Source organism: Vulpes lagopus, chromosome 11 (assembly GCF_018345385.1).
Source record: "Vulpes lagopus strain Blue_001 chromosome 11, ASM1834538v1, whole genome shotgun sequence".
Taxonomy (NCBI): Eukaryota; Metazoa; Chordata; class Mammalia; order Carnivora; family Canidae; genus Vulpes; species Vulpes lagopus.
Window position 1 is genome coordinate 76,231,309 of NC_054834.1, and position 18,356 is coordinate 76,249,664.

At 55.7% G+C, this 18,356-nt stretch overlaps 1 protein-coding gene across 3 annotated transcripts; it reads right to left on the minus strand.

The window, feature by feature from the left end:
• Nucleotides 1–492: 492 nt before the first annotated feature.
• On the minus strand, nt 493–17,852 carry SLC22A11 (solute carrier family 22 member 11). Of its 3 annotated transcripts, none has more exons than XM_041722874.1 (11): nt 17,835–17,852; nt 15,146–15,436; nt 13,699–13,802; nt 11,008–11,162; nt 10,739–10,907; nt 8,829–8,952; nt 7,884–7,999; nt 5,249–5,463; nt 3,514–3,622; nt 2,906–3,112; nt 493–1,497 (listed from the first exon to the last, which is right to left on the minus strand). In XM_041722874.1, the coding sequence occupies exons 2-11, from the start codon at nt 15,428–15,430 to the stop codon at nt 1,434–1,436; spliced, it is 1,548 nt and encodes a 515-aa protein (XP_041578808.1). In that variant the 5' UTR covers nt 15,431–15,436; nt 17,835–17,852; the 3' UTR covers nt 493–1,433. The 3 variants fall into 3 exon arrangements, with proteins under 3 accessions (XP_041578808.1, XP_041578807.1, XP_041578805.1); XM_041722873.1 differs by lacking the exon at nt 17,835–17,852 and adding an exon at nt 15,644–15,901; XM_041722871.1 differs by lacking the exon at nt 17,835–17,852 and having other exon boundaries at nt 15,146–15,901.
• Nucleotides 17,853–18,356: the final 504 nt, after the last annotated feature.

The following is an 18,356-nucleotide window of genomic DNA, read 5'->3' on the forward strand; positions in this document are numbered from 1 at the left end:
GTCAGTCTCAATGATCCCACAGTTTTAGCAGCATGGGCTGCTGTCAGCACAGGGAGGATCTTTGTGTGAATTAGGCAAAGGTGTGACTACTTGAGACAGACAAAAAACCAAAGGGTCCCCTGTGTTGTGAGGCCTCAAATAAAGGCCTAATACTGTATGCTGCCTTGACATGTAGGGAAATCAGGAAGGTCTTGAGTGATAGAATTGCAAGCCCTGCCCCAACTGCTCCTGTCGTTAAAGTTCCCATAGCAAACAACACTTTTAGCAACCAGGTGCCATTCCTGTTACTCCTGAGCAGGGGGCTTCAGTTCCCTGTCCATGTGTGGGATTCCTTGGACAAGCCAATCACATCCTCCCTGGGGAATAGGGGTCACTCTGCCTTCTTGGTGTTACAAAGTCTGCCTCCCACAGCCCCTGCTAGTTCACGCTGTTTCTGTGTGTGGCACTGCTTCCCCTGGGCTGTGAGTACCTGTAAGTAATGAACACAACAACTGGTCTCAGCTGTCCAGTGTTAGACCATCCCATAATCACAGGCAGGAAGCTCTCCCTTGCCAACGGGTATGTAGGAGGCGATGAACACAACTTCTGGGCCATTGCAGCCTAGGTGGATTTCAGCCTCCACAGGTCTCCTCAGCTAGTGCCTTGGGCAGAGGACAACCTGAACACCTGTACCAGGCAGTTCTGTTGGCAGGTTCTGTCTGTTGGACTCTTGTCTGTGTTAAGATCTGTTAACCCTATCACCCTCCCCCTGCCCCCACGGGTAGGTTCCATGATTATTTCCATTTTACAGATGAGGACTCTGGTAGAGGAGAGACCGGGACCCAGATCAGTCCAGATCCTTCCCCAACACCCCCCCTTTTTTTTTTGTTTAAAGATTTTATTTATTTGACAGAAAGAGAGAGAGAGAGCACAAGCAGGGGAAGCAGTAGGCAGAGGGAGAGGGAGAAGCAGACTTTCTGCCAAGCAGGAAGCCCAATGTGGGGCTTGATCCCAGGACCCTGGGACCATGACCTGAGCTGAAAGCAGACGTTTCATCACCTGAGCTTCCCAGGTGCCCCCGGATCCTTCCCTTTCTGTCCTATGATCTGCTCTGGTAGATCAGAGGTAAGAAACCTGCAGCTCCCAGCTCAGTGAAGTGAGTCAGGAGTTCTGAATGAAGGTGTGAAGATGAGAGCCTGGCAGGGGTTAACAGGCCATCCTGTTAACCGGCCAGGGTCTGCAGGCCTGAGGTTGGGGGAGCATCTGACCAGGATGTGGGGGAAGAGAAGTGAGTCAGCCTCAGTGGATGGCAATGCTGGCGCTCAGCCCAGCAGCCTGGCACCGGCCACGCCAGACCCTCAGGAGTCTCCAAAACGCTTCCACCCTCCACTGGAGAGAAGGCAATTCCCTTCATAGGGATCTTTAGCCAAAGAGGCTCCACACAGGCAGAGTTGCTAGAACCAGGTACTTTCTGTAATGATCACCTCTTGACGCTTGCCCCTGGCAGCTGCTGATTTCCTGGAATTATCGAAAGACAGAGCAGTGGTGTGTGATGAGACGACAGCTCAAGGCTCAGAGGGCAGAAGTGGGGGGTCAAGTCTTATGAGCACATAAGCTCCATGAGATTAGGGTTTGCTTTTCTGCTGGGTCCCCAAAGCATAAGACAGTGCCTGAAACATAGTAGGTGTTCAAAAAAGTAAAAGAGTAAGTCCTGCTTCCCTGCTTCTTAGCTGAGTGTCCTCAGGCAAGTTACATGACCTCTCTGTGGCTTCATTTTCTTGGCAGTGAGATCGAACATAACAGTACCTCATAGGGTTGTTTGGATTAAGTAAGATTGAAGCAGCAGGGTCCCCTGAGTACCAGAGCACCAGCTGTTAGTATTGGTATTCAAGATTTTATTTATTTATTTGTTTCAGAGAGAGAGAAGCAGACTCACTGCTGAGCTCGGAGCCCGACCCAGGGTTAGATCTCATGACTCTGAGATCATGACCTGAGCCGAAGTCAAGAGTCGGACACTCTACCGGTCAATCGACTGAGTCGCCCAGGCACCCCCATCCTTTGTTCCTGCTCAGCCTGTTGACACCCCATGACCACACTCACCCGGGACACAGCAGCCACACTCATGGGGCCTGTGCGGTGGGCCAGACCCTGTTCTCAGTGCTTTAATATAATAGCTTCAATTCGAAAACAGCTCTTTGAGCTTGGCTGGGTTTTGTTTTAACCTCCATTTTGCAAATGAGGAAGCAGAATATCGTAGTGATTCTGGCCATGACATAAACTTGAGGAATGCTCCCTCATTTCTGTTCTCTCAAAGAATGGTGTGAGGGTAGCATGATCTGTTCCAGAACTGAGCTGTTGGTCTGCCTGCCTGGGCCTGGGATTCCTTGTGGCAGTCAGGGCTGGCTCCACCCTCTTGGGTGAGTTGGGTAAGAGAGGTAAGCACATGCCCAGGTAGGAAGGATTCAGTCCCAGGTAGTCTGGTGGCAGAGCCAGGCTCATCGTCTCTACATTTCCCTGCCTAAGGGACGATGGCTTTCTACCTGTAAGACATTGAATCATCCCTTCATCTCTCTGAGCCTCTGCTAAACAGGGATGGGAATAGTCTCTTCCTGGCAGTGTGCTACGACGATTACACCAATTACACGATTATGTGGTTTCAGACACAAGCCTTATGTCCCCCGGGTCGTTGCCCTGAGGCACCAGGATCACTGTCAGCACTCGCACTCGGCAAACTGGAGCTGCTGGTGACATCTGGATGACAAGCCCAGCCCAGCTCCTGTCTCGGTGTCATCTAGCACGTCTCCCTGACCCTTGGGCTCTCCTGTCTGGAGGCTGTGGGGAGACCTGCCCTCCACCTCCACAGCCCTGCCCAGCTACCTCCCAGAAGCCCAGCCCTATACTCCCAGGGTGGCCAAGGATCACTCACTGGCTCTCCAGGTCCTGGATGGTGTCAGGAAGTGGAAGTCCCTGGGTCTCCGGGAGGAAGAGCAGGAGGATGAGGCTGGAAGCGATGGGAATGACACCATAGGAGATGGGGGCGAGCAGGGGTAGGGCCTGGCGAGTCAGCCTGATTAGGGGGCCCAACACAGCCCCCAGACGACCTGCTGACTGCAGGAAGCCATCTGCTGTCATCCTGTGGGTGGAGGAAGGGGGTCCAGACCCATGTAACAGCCATCACTTTCAAGAAGGGGGCTTTACTAGATGGGGGGGGGGGCATGTGGCTGGTCCAGGATGTGCCAGGGGAGGGAAAGTTGGGTGGAAGGAGCTGCACTCCTTGAAGTCTCTTCTAACACCACCTCCTCCATGGAGCCCACCTAGATTTTCCCATCTGAAAGGGGCCTCTGCTTCCTGAGAACATCCAATCCAGTCCTTTCATGGACTCTGTAGGACCCACCCCATTCTCCCTGGTTGGCTGCATGTTCCCGGATGCCCAGCCCCTCCTTGTCCTCCCCACTGGCCTTCCCAAGGATGTCCCCTTCTCTCCCGCCCGGGGTCTGGCCACCTTTCCTGGGTGCAGCATGCAGCTCAGCCTACCGCAGTACAGTTGGGTAGAGTTCAGGCTTGTAGACAGAGATAGAGGTTAAGCTTATGCCAAAGCATCCCTTTCCCAGCACGGCGAAGGCCACGCGCAGGGTCTGCAAATCTGGGCAGAGGAAGAGGGTTGCAGTGGTGTCTGCCCGAGGGGTGGGGGGAGGTTCCCAGTCGGCCCAGAGCAGAGGCGCTGGGTCCTCCTGCCAGGCTTCTTTGATTGTACGCAGGCGCCCTGCAGTGCTAACTGGGTGCCTGGCCGACCAGGGCTGAAGGGGCTGCAGGTGCAGGAGGACATCGCGGTAAGTGGGCTGGATGGGGCGGGGCCAGAACCCAGCCAGGTCTGGGGTGGGGGAGCCGGAGTGGTGGAGGATGGCTCCTGGGGCCTGCTCCCTACAGTGCCACTGTGCTGGGGCCCTTTGGGTCCTGGGTGTGCTTCCTCCCGTGATGGAGAGGGTCATGAGCCGTCTTCCCCCTGCCCTCTGCCCGCCTGTGGGAACTCTGGTTTTTGCGGGGAGCCCGGGCCAGGAAGCCGAGGCCCACTCCACACCGCCAAGGATGCTGGGCCTCAGCTTTCCCTGAGGAAAGGGATTACACCACACGTTGTTGTAATGAAGAGTCTCATGAACTGTCACACATTTGTCTTTGCAAGCTTTCTCCGAGCACTTCCTCTTGCTACTTGTTTAGGAGGCCATCCCTCTGCCTCCTTCCTTGGCCTCCCTCCAGGCTTTGCTATCAGAACTCACGTCCCTGCTCCTCCACCTGGCCTTGAGACATAAAAGGAGACTTGAGAGGGTTTTCAGGGCATTATAGCCTCATTCAGAAAGAAAACACTAAGGCAAGGGCCCTTACCAGCAATTGGCACACAAATGCCTCCTGCTTCTTGAACAAGGGAGAAGAAAGTCACCACGGCCACCAGGCTGGGTGTTCTTGCCTCACTTCAAAGCAACCTATGGGCAGCCCTGGTGGCTCAGAGGTTTAGAGCCACCTTCAGCCCAGGGCGTGATCCTGGGGCCCCGGGAGTCCCACGTCGGGCTCCCTGCATGGAGCCTGCTTCTCCCTCCACCTGTGTCTCTGCCTCTCTCTCTCTCTGTGTCTCTCATGAATAAATAAATCTTAAAACAAAAACAAAGGGCAGCCCTGGTGGCCCAGCGGTTTGGCGCCGCCTGCAGCCTGGGGTGTGATCCTGGAGACCCGGGATCAAGTCCCACATCGAGCTCCCTGCATGGAGCCTGCTTCTCCCTCTCCCTGTGTCTCTGCCTCTCTCTCTCTATGTCTATGAATGAATGAATGAATGAATGAATGAATGAATGAATGAATGAATGAATAAATAAATAAATAAAAATCTTAAAAAAATAAAAATAAAAAATAAAGCCAAAACAAAAACAAAACAAAGCAACCTAAAGCTCCTCACAGCTTCCCCAGCCCTTCCTCCCACCTCAGGCCCAGCCTTTGGCTCAGAAGTCTGGTCCCAGCCCTGGCCCTGTCACTGGCTACCTGAGTGACCTGCAGCACCTGACTTCAGCTCTCTAAACCTCAATTGCCTCAGGGGAACAGGTGGGGGGCCAGTGGAGGGAGGGTTGGATGCCTGAGCTTGCTGTGGCCAAGTGCTCGGGACCTGGGGAGGGGGAGGACCCCAAGGGGCGAATGCAGTGGGGGTGGGGGGCAGGGAAGCCAGTGCCCCAGGCCCTCAGCTAGCTCCTCAGCCCACTCAGGTCACCCCTCCCTGCCTTGGCCTCACCTTGGGGGACCAGTATGTTGGCCAGGATGGAGAGGCCAGCTATGGTCTGGAAGCTGGCCAAGGTCATGCGGCGGCCCAAGAAGCTGAGCAAGAAAGTGGTAGTGGCCCGGGCCAGTAAATCCACAGCTCCGAAGAGGACCTGGAGGAGGAAGATGTCACTCCCCAGGTTTTGCAGGTCAAGGACCAGCCCGTAGTAGGAGATCATCTGGGAAAAGCTGTAGGGCAAAACCAGAAATCAGAACCCTGTCCCACAGGGGAGAGGATACCCCTGCAGTAACGTCACACCTGGGCTGTCCCAGAGGGCACAGGCCATTCTGCACAGGTCACTGCTGGACCCAAAACACCCGTCTTCAGAATGCAGGACGCACTTCTCTAGAGTGAGGCCAGCCCAGAAAAAAAAAGGGCAGGCTTCATTCATTCATCCTAAGCTGGTCACTTCTCAGGATCCCTGGCCACCAGCCTGCGGGGACACTTAACTCTCTGGGCTGACAGGCTGTGTGGGTCAAGCTGAGCTCTAGGTCTGGCCCTAGCACCCTCTGGCTCTGCTTCCAGTCACGGCCTCAAACCATGAGCTGGCCCCAGCTCTGCTAGCCATGAACCTGCGGGAGTCTCTGCCCCTTCCTGGATGCCAGTTTCTTTATCTTGAAAGATGAGATTAATAGTAGAATGAGGTGGGCTGTGTTGTCCTTTTTTCAGGAGATGGAAAGTCTTATTTTCCTAGCCTCTAGGAGTACTACCTCTCAGCTGGGGAGAACATCCCATGACACAGGCCAGAATGAATGGACCAGAAGGGCCACCCCAGCTCCTTGAGCCCTCCATGGCCTTGCTGTGACAGTCCCACCAGGACTGCTCCCCTGCCCCGCTGCTCTCTTCCCTCCCCCAGCCTCCCCATCCCAGTCCACAGGAAGTGATCCCAAGAGCCCTCTCCAATGAACTTCCTGCTCACTGAACTCCATCCCAAGTCTGCTGGCCAGTGGGTGAGGGGGCTGAGGGGGGTGGACATGAGACAGACCACCTGGCCACTGGCTCCAGAGTTCCTGAAGCTGAAATTTACAGTAGCTGGATTTCAGCAGTTTGGAAATTGAATTTGGATCCAGCAGTGGCCACAATGTGAGATAATTCCCTACCACTTTTCAAATTGGTTCCCATCGCTCACCTCAGCCCTCCCCTCGGGCCGCACCTGAGCGCTGCACCCAACAGGCATCTGACACCACCTGCCAACAGCTGCAGACTAAAGCTGCAGTCCCCCAGGAAACAGCAGCGTTTCCTGAAGTCTGCGGAAGCCACGTGGGGGAGGGGCTCAGCTCTGGCTCAGAGTAGTTGACACCGAGCACCTAGGGCCAGTACCAAAGGGGTTAACAGTGGGAGCCAAAAACCCACCAGGTGAGGCAATACCCAGCTTGTGATTTGAATAACAATGGATGCGGAGTAGCCCCTGGGAGCCCAGGGGAAGCCTTGCAGGTTTTGAAAGAAAGGCCCAGGACATTCCTGGCACCAGGCACTAGGCACTCCTCATTTGTCAGAACTTAACCCAGGGGAAAAAAAAAAAAAAAAAAAGGCATTTGATCCATTCTCTATTCTAAGATGTAGCAAATATTTGCCATTAGAACCCATATGTGGTTAAATATAGCATGAAATAAACGCTTTCCTAATCTTTAGTTTTATTTCAAGAGCAAGTATCCATCAAACCTGACCCTGACTTCTCAGTGTGCTCTCTGCAAGTCACTGGAACTGAATTTGTTTTATTAAGGGGCCTTCTCCTGGTCCCAGGTGCCTGTGGGTGCCAAGACCAGGCCTGCTGGGGAGTCGCTGCTCCCTGTGGGCCTGGTGGGCCGCCTAGGGCAAGGAGGTAGCTCAGCCAAGTTTCAAATCCTGTCCTGCCGTCTTGGGCAAGTGACCTGCCCTGATGGGCCCTGCCCTGCCATCCCATCTGTAAATGAACTTGAGGAAAGCGGGCCAGTGGCCCTCTTCAGTGGCTACCGAGGGTCCCCCAGCTCTAGGGACAGGCTCAGCCCCTAGCCTGGGCTTCAGCCTGCCCCTGCCCCTGCCCTCCAGCTGGCTTCCAGCAGGAGCCCCATGGCTCTCCACAGTGCCTGCGGGGACTCCTGCCTCCTGGGGGAGCAGGACAGCCAGGAATGAGGCCCAGCAGGAGTTGTCCCCCCCACTCCCGCCACCACTGCTCCGCCTCTGTCCCCCACTCCCCCTATCTCCCCCAACACAGTACAGGCTGCTTTTAGGCCACAGGCCTGGGCAATGAAAGCCCCAGCAAGGTAGAAGCCCACGGCGACCACCAGGCTGAATGCAAACAGGCCCATCAGCAACGCCCCTCCATACAGCTGTAAGCCCTAGCTGACCCATCAGCCCAGGAAAAAAGTAAAGTTCCACAGCTTCCCCTACCTCCTCCCCCTCCCGGTTAACTCCAGCTCCCCCTCACCTCCAGGCTGTCCTGCCTGCTGCTCCCCTGCAGTGTATTCGGTAAACCCCTAACTCCTTTGCTCTGCCTTGGGGGCACTCTTTCACCGCCCTGATCCAAACCCCCCTGATCCAAACCCCTGGCCGCTGGCCTCCACTGATCCAAACCGCCCCCTCCGTCCTCAGCCCTGCCTCTGGGAGGGGTGGGGGGGGGGTGTCGTACCTCACCAGGAACATGCTGCAGCTTCGCCAGCGGAGCACGGGCACTAGAAACAGGTCCAGCACTGACTTGCGGGCCTTCGAAGAGGCCACCTCCTCCTCCATGCTAGTCATGAGCACCTGCGGGGAGGATGGGGCATGGCGAGGGGTGGGAGGGCATTGGCCCCCTGCTCGGAATGGTGTCCAGGTGGGCAGAGTGACAGGAGGAGCCCAGCCTTGGCTTCAGGAAATGGGAGAGCCTTGGGGTGGGGGCAGCGATGGAGAAGGAAAGATTTCTCTCTGTTTTGTTTTTTTTTTTAACTCCCCGCTGAGCAGGGAACCTGACATGGGCCTCCATCCCAGGACCTAAGCAAAGGCAGATGCTTAACCTCTTCTCTTCTCTTCTGCGGGCCTGGCCCACCTACCCTGAGCTAAGGAGCCAGTCTCACGGCGCAGCTCTGGCCCTCTGAGCTGCCGGCTGCAGGCTGCTCTTGGCAGTTACTACACAAAGCCCTGCCCACCCTGTTCTTCATGGCTGGCATCAGGGCGTGCCTCCCCCTCCAGCCACACTGGCACCCCACTGCCCCAAAGTGCCCATCCAGACTCTTCCTGCACCCCTGGGCCCTGCCCGCCCTGTGCTCAACTCAGTCTTGGTCAGCTCACTTCGTCCTGGAAGCCTTCCCCAATCCTCCTATCCCTATGCTGTTTTCTTGTTTCTGACGGTACATCCTCCCACATCTACTTCCTTGAAATAATTACCGTCAGATGGGCACATCCAGTTTTCCAAACACTGAAAAGCCCTGTGAGGTGAGCATGCACTGTGTGTGGTTGAAAGCAGTGGACAGGAAGGCAAGGTGGGTTGTTACTGCTGTTATTGGAGTGGATAGCAGTGAAGTTGATGGTGAGACATAAGTGACTGTCCTCTCCCTGTCACGTCCCCCATTTTGGGTCACAAACAGTAGCATCTCACCTCTACAGTCAGTGACTTCGTGGCTTCCTTGTGGCCATTTATCCTGGACACCTTTTTGAGCTCCTGAAGCGCTTGTTCTGGTTTGCCCATGATAATCAGCCATCGGGCAGACTCTGGCAGCCACCTGTTAAAGAAGCAGATGCTTGGAATGCCTGGGTGGCTCAGTGGTTGAGCATGTGCCTTCAGCTCAGGTTGTGGTCCTGGGGTCCTGGGATCGAGTCCCACATTGGGTTCCCTGCGAGGAGCTTGATTCCCCCTCTGCCTGTGTCTCTGCCTCTCTCTGTGTCTCTCATTAAAAGGAGAAGGAGAAGGAGAAGAAAGAAGATGAAGAAGAAGAAGAAGAAGAAGAAGAAGAAGAAGAAGAAGAAGAAGAAGAAGAAGAAGAAAGAAAGAAGAAGAAGAAGAAGAAGAAGAAGAAGAAGAAGAAGAAGAAGAAGAAAGAAAGAAAGAAGAAGAAGAAGAAGAAGAAGAAGAAGAAGAAGAAGAAGCAGCTTGCCTGGGCTTTTTTCCTGCATCCTGGGCCTTCTGCGCCAGGTCAGAAGGGGAAGGGAGCAGCAGCTCCCCCAGCTGCAGTGGTTGAGAGACGCCAGCCTCTCTCCCCTCTGCACTGCTAGGGCCAGGCTGGCAGACTGGCAGTCCCTCATGCTTTCAGAATAAAGCTGAGTCCCAGGGCCTGGCCACCCTCTTTGCCCCTCGCCACTCCATCCGGCTTCCTGGCTGCCAGGAGCCAGCCTGCCTGAGCCTCGCATACAGCCAGTGCACGGGCTGCCTAGACATACAGTGGTTCTGAGCCCATTTCTATGACAGAAAGCTCACATCATGCTAAATTTAAGACACACACACTAAAAACATCCCCAGCCAGAACTGCGCGGTTTTATAAATGTAGTCTGCTTCTTCCCAGCCTCATGGTAGGGAGGGGCATCTCCTGGGTGAAAGGACTGGAGTTTCCCCAGCCTAGCAGGCTCAGGGAAGCTAAGAATTTCCGGAGGCATAGTGGTTCAAAGAGGCGGCCTGCTGGGGTTCAAATCCTGCCTCTGGCACTTACCAGCTATGTGGCCTTGGCCAAGTCATTGAACCTCTCTGAGCCTTAATCCCTCATCTGAAAATGGTGGTCACTATATCATCTTCCTCACTAGAAGTTAATACACATCTGGTATGACCACCGGCCCCTGGGATGCACCCAACCAGTGTGACCAGAGTGGCCTAATTAAGTGTGACTATGGGATGTCTCTCTCCTCACTTACTGATCCTGTTGCTATGATAAAACTCCTCAAGATCAGTGGCTTTTGATCTGTTTTGTCTGCTGACGTGTCCCCATGACCTGAAACCATGTCTGGCACAAGGCAATAAATACTCGAGAATGAACGAATGAGTCCTTGCTACTCTCTAAACCGCACAGTCGACTTGGTGCAGGTCTGCCCAACCCTGGTTCACGGGCACAAGAACAACTTACAGGGTTGTGAATTTGTGTCTGTTTCCTTATCTCTTCCTCCAGCCCTCACCCAAGCAAGTGTTGCCAGACCTCAAGGAATTTTGCAGCACTCCAAATAATCGTGATAATGGTATCTTTTCACATCCAACACCAGTCCTCACTGACTCAGATGCCCAAGGGCGGGCAAGTGATGTGAAGGGATGGGGCAGCTGGTGCCGAGGAAGGGCAGGCCTAGGGGCCAGTGGGCCAGCTGGGAGCCTCAGACCTCCGGCTAAAATGCCCACCCTGGAACTCTGAACCTCTGAGATGTCTCTCCTTAGCAGGGGCTCTGCACACATCGTGTCTCGCCATGGTTCTCCGCATCTCAGGATCCCCCGCCAGCTAGGGTGGTGGGGGTGAGGGACACCCTGGCACTCCCCAGCCTCCCTCCTATCTAGTGATGTTCTCCCCAAGGGAGAAGGCCCCACACTGTACTGACCAGGAGATCAGGAAGATAGCAAAGAAGGGCGTCGACATGGCCAGCTGGAGGGCTCGCCAGTCCCGCAGGACGAACGCCATGGCCCCCAGGGTCATCTGGCCCAGGCTATAGGAGCATCCCACGATTGTTATGGTGACAGCCCTTCTGCGGGTCGTGGTCCACTCCGCCACTGAAAGCCGATGCAGACATGCAGGTAAGGGCCTCGCAGTGACCTTGAGCCCCATCCTCCCCACCCCATGGTGGCAGGTGCAGGCCGAGCAAGGACTCACCAAGTGTCACTGAGATCATGATGATGCCGGCCACTCCAAAAGCGCTCAAAAACCGGAGGCCACAGTAGATGAGGAAATTGGAAGCAAAGATGGTGCTGGTGTTGGCCAAAGCCACCTGCAGGCAGCACCAGCTCAGCATCGGCTTCCGCCCAAACCTGTGTCAAGAGACAAGCACCGTGGGGGCCTGGGGTGGGGCCCTAGGGACTTGGGCATAGAGGACTTCCTCTCTTGTGCTTCGAGGGAAGGGAGGGTTCAAGAGGATGGGGTGCCTACTGGGGCCCAGCACCGTGCACCCAGTGTGCTTGTTATAAAAATGACCTCATGGTCAAGAATGGGCTTTGGTTGGGATGCCTGGGTGGTTCAGTGGTTGAGCATCTGCCTTTGGCTCAGGTCTTGATCCCCGGGTCCTGGGTTGGAGTCCTGCATCAGGTTCCTTGCAGGGAGCCTGCTTCTCCCTCTGTCTATGTCTCTGCCTCTTTCTCTGTGTCTCTCATGAACAAATAAATAAAATCTTAAAAAAAAAAAAAAAGAATGGGTTTTGGTTGAATCACTGTATTTTTTTAAAAAGAGATTTTATTTATTTATTCATGACAGACAGAGAGAGAGAGCAAGAGAGAGAGAGAGTCAGAGACACTGGCAGAGGGAGAAGTAGGCTCCATGCAGGGAGCCCGATGTGGGACTTGATCCAGGAACTCCAGCATCACGCCCTGGGCCAAAGGCAGGTGCTAAACCACTGAGCCACCCAAGGATACCCGAATCACTGTATTGTACAACCAAAACTAACATTACAATGCATGTTCACTAACTGGAATTTAAATAAAAAGTTAAAGAAGATGGACCTTGGCATCAGAAGCTGGGTTTGAGCCCAGCTCTGTCCTGTCTGGGTTGACCTGGAGCACACAGCTCCATGTCTCTGAGCTGCTGTGAAATGGGGGGTGTGCATGACGACAGCCTCCCAGAGTGGTGACAATCATGATGGTGAGGAAGGGGGCTGCACCAGTCAGCTCCTCATCAGCCTGCACAAGGGGACCTGAGCTCTGGGGGAGACCACCTCAGCTCTCCACCTGCACACTCACTGTGCTGCTACTGCCCCGAGGCTGGCTCAGCCCAAACCACCTGCATTTAGCTAAACCGTGTGTCAGTCCATGAGATAGATGTGGGCAAAGCTCGGCCCTGCCTGTCTGAGCAGTGCCCAGGAACAAGGACATCTAGCCCAGACCCAGGGCCAGGTCGGGATGCTGACTCCTGGCCCTGACACCGGGCTTACTGGGTAACCTGTGGACCGGCGGGGATTTGGCTCCCTGTGTGGACAGCCTCTGGGGAATGAGCCATATAGCTGCACGGCAGCTGGTCCTCTGAAAACGCCACCTGGACCATGTCCTTCCCTGCTGCCCCAGCTCCCCACCACATTCAGGATAAAATAAGGCCCGCAAATAACGATGGTAGCAGAGCCACAGCACGAGCCAACCCCGTGCCAGGCCCTGACCCAAGCTCTGTATGTGATTAATTAACCCACAACAACCCCATGGATAGAGCCAGGTCCCCACTTACAGGAAGAAACTGAGGCACAGAGAAACCACGAACCCGCCTTCTAGGGAGCTGGGCAAAGAGGGGCAGGGATTAGAAGCTAGTGGTCAGATCCCCCAACCCGGGGCCCGCAGGGTCAGGAGAAAGTTGGGAAGCCATTCACTCATTCACAAAATAATGATTGAGGGCATTCCGTGTGCCGGATGCTGGGGTCACAGCACCAAAGCCCCTGCCTCCTTGGAGCTGTGTCTTGAGGGGACACACACAGTAGATGAGCTAGCAGGTGAGTGAGCAAGTACTGCCAGAGTGGGTGCAGTGATAAAGGAGAGAAGGCTCAGGGTTGGTGCCTGGGCCAGGGCGGGGCCTCCAGCTTTTGGTGGGAGGAGGCTGCCCTGGGTTGAGGCCTACATACTTGGCATTAAGAAACCATGGGAGAACCTGCAGAGCAAGGCACGGCCACGACCCCTGGCCACCAACCACCTCAGAGCTCTGTACTCCCCGGATGCCGAGGACGCTCCCAGGGGGGCTGGCAGGGCTGTGCAGGAGAAGCTGAGTGCCAAGCAGGGGTGGGTGAGGATGGGGGAGAGGCAGAAACTTCCTCAGGGCAGTGGCCCTGGAGGACTTTAGGCTGGCATCAACCAGATCCATATAAGTTTCTGCAAAGTCACTCTGAATGGAGGCAAGAGACCCTTGAGGGGGCCAGGGCCTTCCCTGGGCCAGAAAGGCAGGTGGCGTGGCCAAGGCGACGGTATGGAGGAACAAGACGTGGGGCTAGGGGGTGTTCTGTGGGGCTGGGGGTGAGGGCAGGAGCACAGGGCTGGCTCCCGGGGTTGGGTGTGTGCCATGGGCTGGGGGGCTGTTTTCCTGGATGGAGTCTGGTGTGGAGGGGCTGGCCGCGGGGAGTCAGTAGTCCAGCTTCAGCTGCGGCAAATGTGAGGCAAATGCCCCTCCACATGGAAACTCCAAACAGGCAGCTGGGTTTACAGGCAGAGTGGCAGGCCTGCAGTAGTGGGGTGTGCGGCTGGCCAAGAGAAGGTATGGGGCTAGGTCCTGGGGGCACCACCTCAGAAGGATGAGGGGCAGAAAGGGGAAGAGCCAGAGGAGGGGAGGAGAATTTCTATTTCACAACATGTCATATACTTGGAGTTGGAAGAATATACTCACCGGTCAGAGAGGAGGCCCCAGAAGACAGACCCCATCAGGACCCCGGCCATGTAGATGGACTGGCCCATGGGCTTCAGGCCCTGGTATTCACACACTAGGTCCCACTGGAAGAGAAGGGGGGCACAGCAGCTTGGTTCAGGGGCTGTGGACTAGCAGAGCCTGGCTGGCAGAGGGAGGTCCAGGTTGGGAGGTCCCTGCCAGGAGCACTTGGTCAGCCTGGGTCCTGGGGGAGGGGGGTGCCCCAGAGTCCTAGGGCCAGGAGACAGAGGTAGAAGGGGTGTGCTGGCAGGGGCCCCAGCTCTGTCCTCCCAGCTAGCTGCATGGCACACATGTGACACAGCCACTTGGGGCAGGCGGTGGTAGGCAGGGGTGGGGGGTAGCTGAACTACAGTCTGGGAGTTCTAACTCTGCTGATCGCTGGCTGGGTGAGCCTGGGGAGGTCCTGCACCTGGCTGAGCCTGTTTTCTCACCCAGAAGCGGGGCTGTGCAGCTGCTTCCCTCACAGGGCCGCCAGGATGGGCAGAGATTGCTGAGCACGTGTCACCATAATTTTTGAGTGCCTCCTGCCCAGGCCAGGGCATCCATCACCTGAACAGCCCCCACCAGGCAGCCCTACAGTAAGGCCTCACAGCTTTGCTCCATTTCTACCTTTCCACCTCTCTTGCCAGGGCCACTGCTGCAGGAGTCCCCTTTCCCCCAGGACAAAGTGATCTCTGGAAAATGCAAAGCAGATCACTCACTTCCTTGCCCCAAACCCACCCTCCTGTGACTTTTCTTTGCACTTGAAGAAAGTGCTCTTCATCCACCTTCCCCCGCCTCGTGGCCTAGCCCCTGACCTTTTGTGCCCAGACACACCGGACCCCCTTCTGCTCCTTCAATACCCTAGACCTGCTCCTTCTTGGACTTCTGTCCCCAACCAGCTTTTTCCCCACTGTCATGTGCCTGATTCCTTGTCTCCCAATCCAGGTCTCACCTCCTGAAAGGCAGGATGGGACGTGATGGAGACCCAGACTCTGGATCCTGACGGTCTGGGCTGAGCCAGGTTCTGGAGGGTTCGAGCTGTATGTCCTGGGCAACTGATTGCACCTCACTGTGCTTCTGTTTTGTTCTTTACCAGATGCAGACTGTAACAATCCCCCCACCCCCATCTGCTCATGACATGGGAGTGAGACTATGGGGACAGCATCCAGAATAGAGCCTGCAGCTCTCCCGTTAGTGTGGGTTTAAATGTTGATTGATTCTGAATCTGCCAGCAGAATGTAAGCTCCTCCAAGGCTCCCTGCTTCTCCTGGAACTCTAGCCTGCGATCAGGGTCTGGGCAGTGAGCAAATATGTGGGGAGGGAGTAGTGTCAATGGAAACCGTTCGATCCTTCCAGGCATGGGTGGGTGGCCGTCACTGGGGGGTCAGCTAAGAGAGCCGTGGGGTTGGTGGAGGGCGGCCCTTACCTCCGACACGATGGTGGAGGTGAAGGTGCTGTGGTCATACACCCAGCCATCCACGCACGGCTCTGTGGCAGCCTCGCTCCAGTTGGTGGCCGTGGCGTTGGGGTCCAGGAGCTGCCACTGTGGTTGGCGGAAGCGGAGACACTGGTGGGGCTCGTGGTTGGGGCCTGGTGGGATGGAGATGGTCAGGAGGGCCTCGGAGGTGAGGTTTGCAGGGGCTTCAGAGCTATTGTCCAGCACATGGGCCCAGCAGCGGTGGCCGGGAATGGCAGCCGAGAAGTTCTCCATCAGCAGCTGGGGAGGCACCAAGATGGAAGGGAGCAGGAGAGTGAAGACCTGCAGGGCCTGGAAGAGACCCCCTCCCCCTGCGCGCTCCAGGAGCTCAGCAAACGCCATGGATAGAGCTGCAGGTGGCTATCCTGGGGCCAGGGAGCCAGCGAGGGTCCAGCTACTGCCAGGAACCCCTAACAAGCCCAGGATCCCTGGGCCATCAGACCTCACCCGCACTAGCCTGCCGCTGGGGTGGGACAGCGGGCTAGCCACCGGCAGTCAGTCCCGAGATGCCTGGATGCTTTGCAGAAACGCCTCCTCATCACCCTCTTTCCTGGAATGACCACTTGGGTGCCCCACCCCTCCAGAGAGGGGACACTGGGGACAAAGCTCACTGTGCCCCGGCTGCCTGGGGCATCAGTGGGGCCCTGGTTCTCCAGCACCAAGAGTAAAAGATCAAGCAGGTGTGAAAAAAATAAGATGCAATATGCTGCGATGTTACTGAGTTACAGTTGTGGAGGGAAATAGCGCTTGCCCTTGGCCTTGGTTAAAGTTTAATCTTAGCGTGGGCTCCTGGGCAGGACAGGCAGGAGGGAGGCTGCCACAGCTCTCTGCTGGGGGGCTGCTCGCATTCCTGAATCCCAACTCTCAGAGCAATCCTTTAAATCAGGAAACTGTTGGCCTCAACTTCACTCATGCTGGACTACCATTTCAGCCTGTTTTGCTAAAGCCCCGAGGCTTCAGGGAAGTGGGTAAGCTCCAGGTGGGATGGAGCTGGTGAGGGCCCTGCCCCGCCCCTAGCCTGTGCTCACTGCCTCCTTTCTGCACCCCTCCCGCCAGGCAGCTGGCAGACACATTATTTGGGGAAGCTTCTATTTCGAGGTTCCAGGCTGCCTTTATTAGACCGGAAGCTCCCCCAGGGTGGAAAGCATGGCTATGATCTCCTGACAGCCCTTCGAAGCCCCTCTTGGGCCTGGAGCTGAGCAGGGGTGCAGACGGTGAAAGAGTGAAATCAAGCCTCCCCACTCCCGGTATCTAACTCTGGCCCAGCTCAGTGTGGGGGAAGGCAGCCCCCTCTCCACCACTCCCCCTAGGCTGAGCCTCTTGGTAGCAGTGGCTCCTGGCACCAAGGGCTTGCTGTGTGCTGACCGTGCTGTCCATACCCTCTCCTCTGCTCCTCACAGCAACCCACAAGAGAGTTGTTGCTAATTCCTCTAGACAAAGAAACTGAGGCTCAGAGAAGGCAGGCAGCTTGCCCTAGCTCACACAGCAGAACAGCGATTGGAACCCGACACCAAAGCCTGAGCTGTTTCCAGTGCCCCTGGCCAGCTGCCACATGGCCTCTGGCCTGTCAAGGTCCAAATCCCAGTTAAAGGCAGGAATTCGGGATTGGAGTCAGAATTAGGGCCAGCCAGGGAGCGGGAAGTCATCTCCCAGGCTAGGAAAGTATGGGCTGGTCAGTTCCGGAGAGAAGTCTAATGAGTGCTAAAAGTGTGGGTGAGGTAAGGGTAGGTGTCTGGACTCTGAACTTCCCAGAACCTCCCCAGAGGGCTTGTAGAACCTGGTCATTGTGGCAGAAGGCTGAGGAGCCAGGGTTCTGGGCCTGGATTTCAAAGCCAGGGCTGCTTCTATATTCGGCCTCTCTGGGCAGGAACTCATTATGAAATTTTTAAAAAAATTTTTATGGAGACTTTATTTGTTTATTCATGAGAGACACAGAGAGAGGCAGAGACACAGGCAGAGGGAGAAGCAGGCTCTCTGCAGGGAGCCCGATGTGGGACTTGATCCCGGGACCCCAGGATCATGATCTGAGCCAAAGGCAGACGCTCAACCACTGAGTCACCCAGGCGCCCTCATTATGAATTTTAAAGTAGCGAATAGAGAGACGTGGAGAGAGAACCAACCCGTCCTAGAGCAAAGGAGGCCATAAGCAAGGGGCCCATTGGGCACAGCCCTAGTGCAGAAGCCCGAAGGCTGAATCTCACAGTGAAAGGCTTTAGGCCATGGTTGTGCAAATATCATCCTCACAGGGGAAGGCCTGCTCCCCCTACCCCGGGGTCAGTGACTTTGAGGGCGCCCATTTCTGGCCCCTGATTTCTGGACCCTGAAATGCAGTGCTGCCATGTTCGGGTTTCAAAACTGAGCATGAGTCAGAAACCATGGGAACACTGGCTGAAATGCAGTTTCCCAGGTCCTGCCACAAGGAGAGGCCCCAGAATTTGCATTTAAAAATAAGCCCCCAGATGATTCTGGGGCGCTGGGACCTGGCCTCACTTGGAGAATTGTGGGGCTAAAGGGAGCTGCTGGAATCCACGGCACCTGTGGGAGAATTCTTGTCTCTATTTCCTTTTTCCATATGCCTAAAAATGTTCTCTTTTCCCCTGCCCTTTGCCTGTCATGGACGCCCCTAGGCTTTACTTACAGCAGAAGGTCAAACCTCCCAGATTTGCCAGAAGGCTCCCGGAATCTCCAACTGACTGTCTGCTTCCAGGCCAAGGAATTTTTAATTTGGGTTTTGGGTTTTTCTGGGGTTGCCTGGGGGCAGGGCTTGGTGCAGCTGCGCCGCCACCTCCTGGTCATATCCGGGACTGCAGGACTCCCAGCTCCTCGCACAGCCTCTCCTGCCCTAGGCACCTGAATCCCCCAAGGGCTCCCAGGTGGAGGGGGGCTAGCGGGCGTGGGGGAAGGATGCAGGGATGCAGGCAGCCTCAGATTATAGCTGCCAAGCCTCCAGTGTCTCACTGAATTAATTAGTGCAGCGTGAACCCCCACTGGTTCTTAAAGAACCAAAATTGCCATTGGGCTGACTTTTCTAGCCAAGGGTTCGTGCAGGTGAAATGGCAGGGGCAGCCAGGGTGCTCAGCTCCAAGCGCAGGCCTTCTGCCTAAGGTGATAAATGAAATGGGATAATGGATGGGCCTGACCTGGAATATTAGCCATCACC

Excerpts from the sequence above, each read along its gene's own strand:
- SLC22A11 (XM_041722871.1), bottom strand. The coding sequence starts at position 15,538 with ATGGCGTTTGCTGAGCTCCTGGAGCGCGCAGGGGGAGGGGGTCTCTTC. Across the intron at positions 5,464-7,883 it reads TGCAGCATGTTCCTGGTGAG|CTTTTCCCAGATGATCTCCT; the intron begins GTACGACACCCC and ends TTTGCCCTACAG. Across the intron at positions 1,498-2,905 it reads ATCCAGGACCTGGAGAGCCA|GAAATCAGCAGCTGCCAGGG; the intron begins GTGAGTGATCCT and ends CGATAATTCCAG.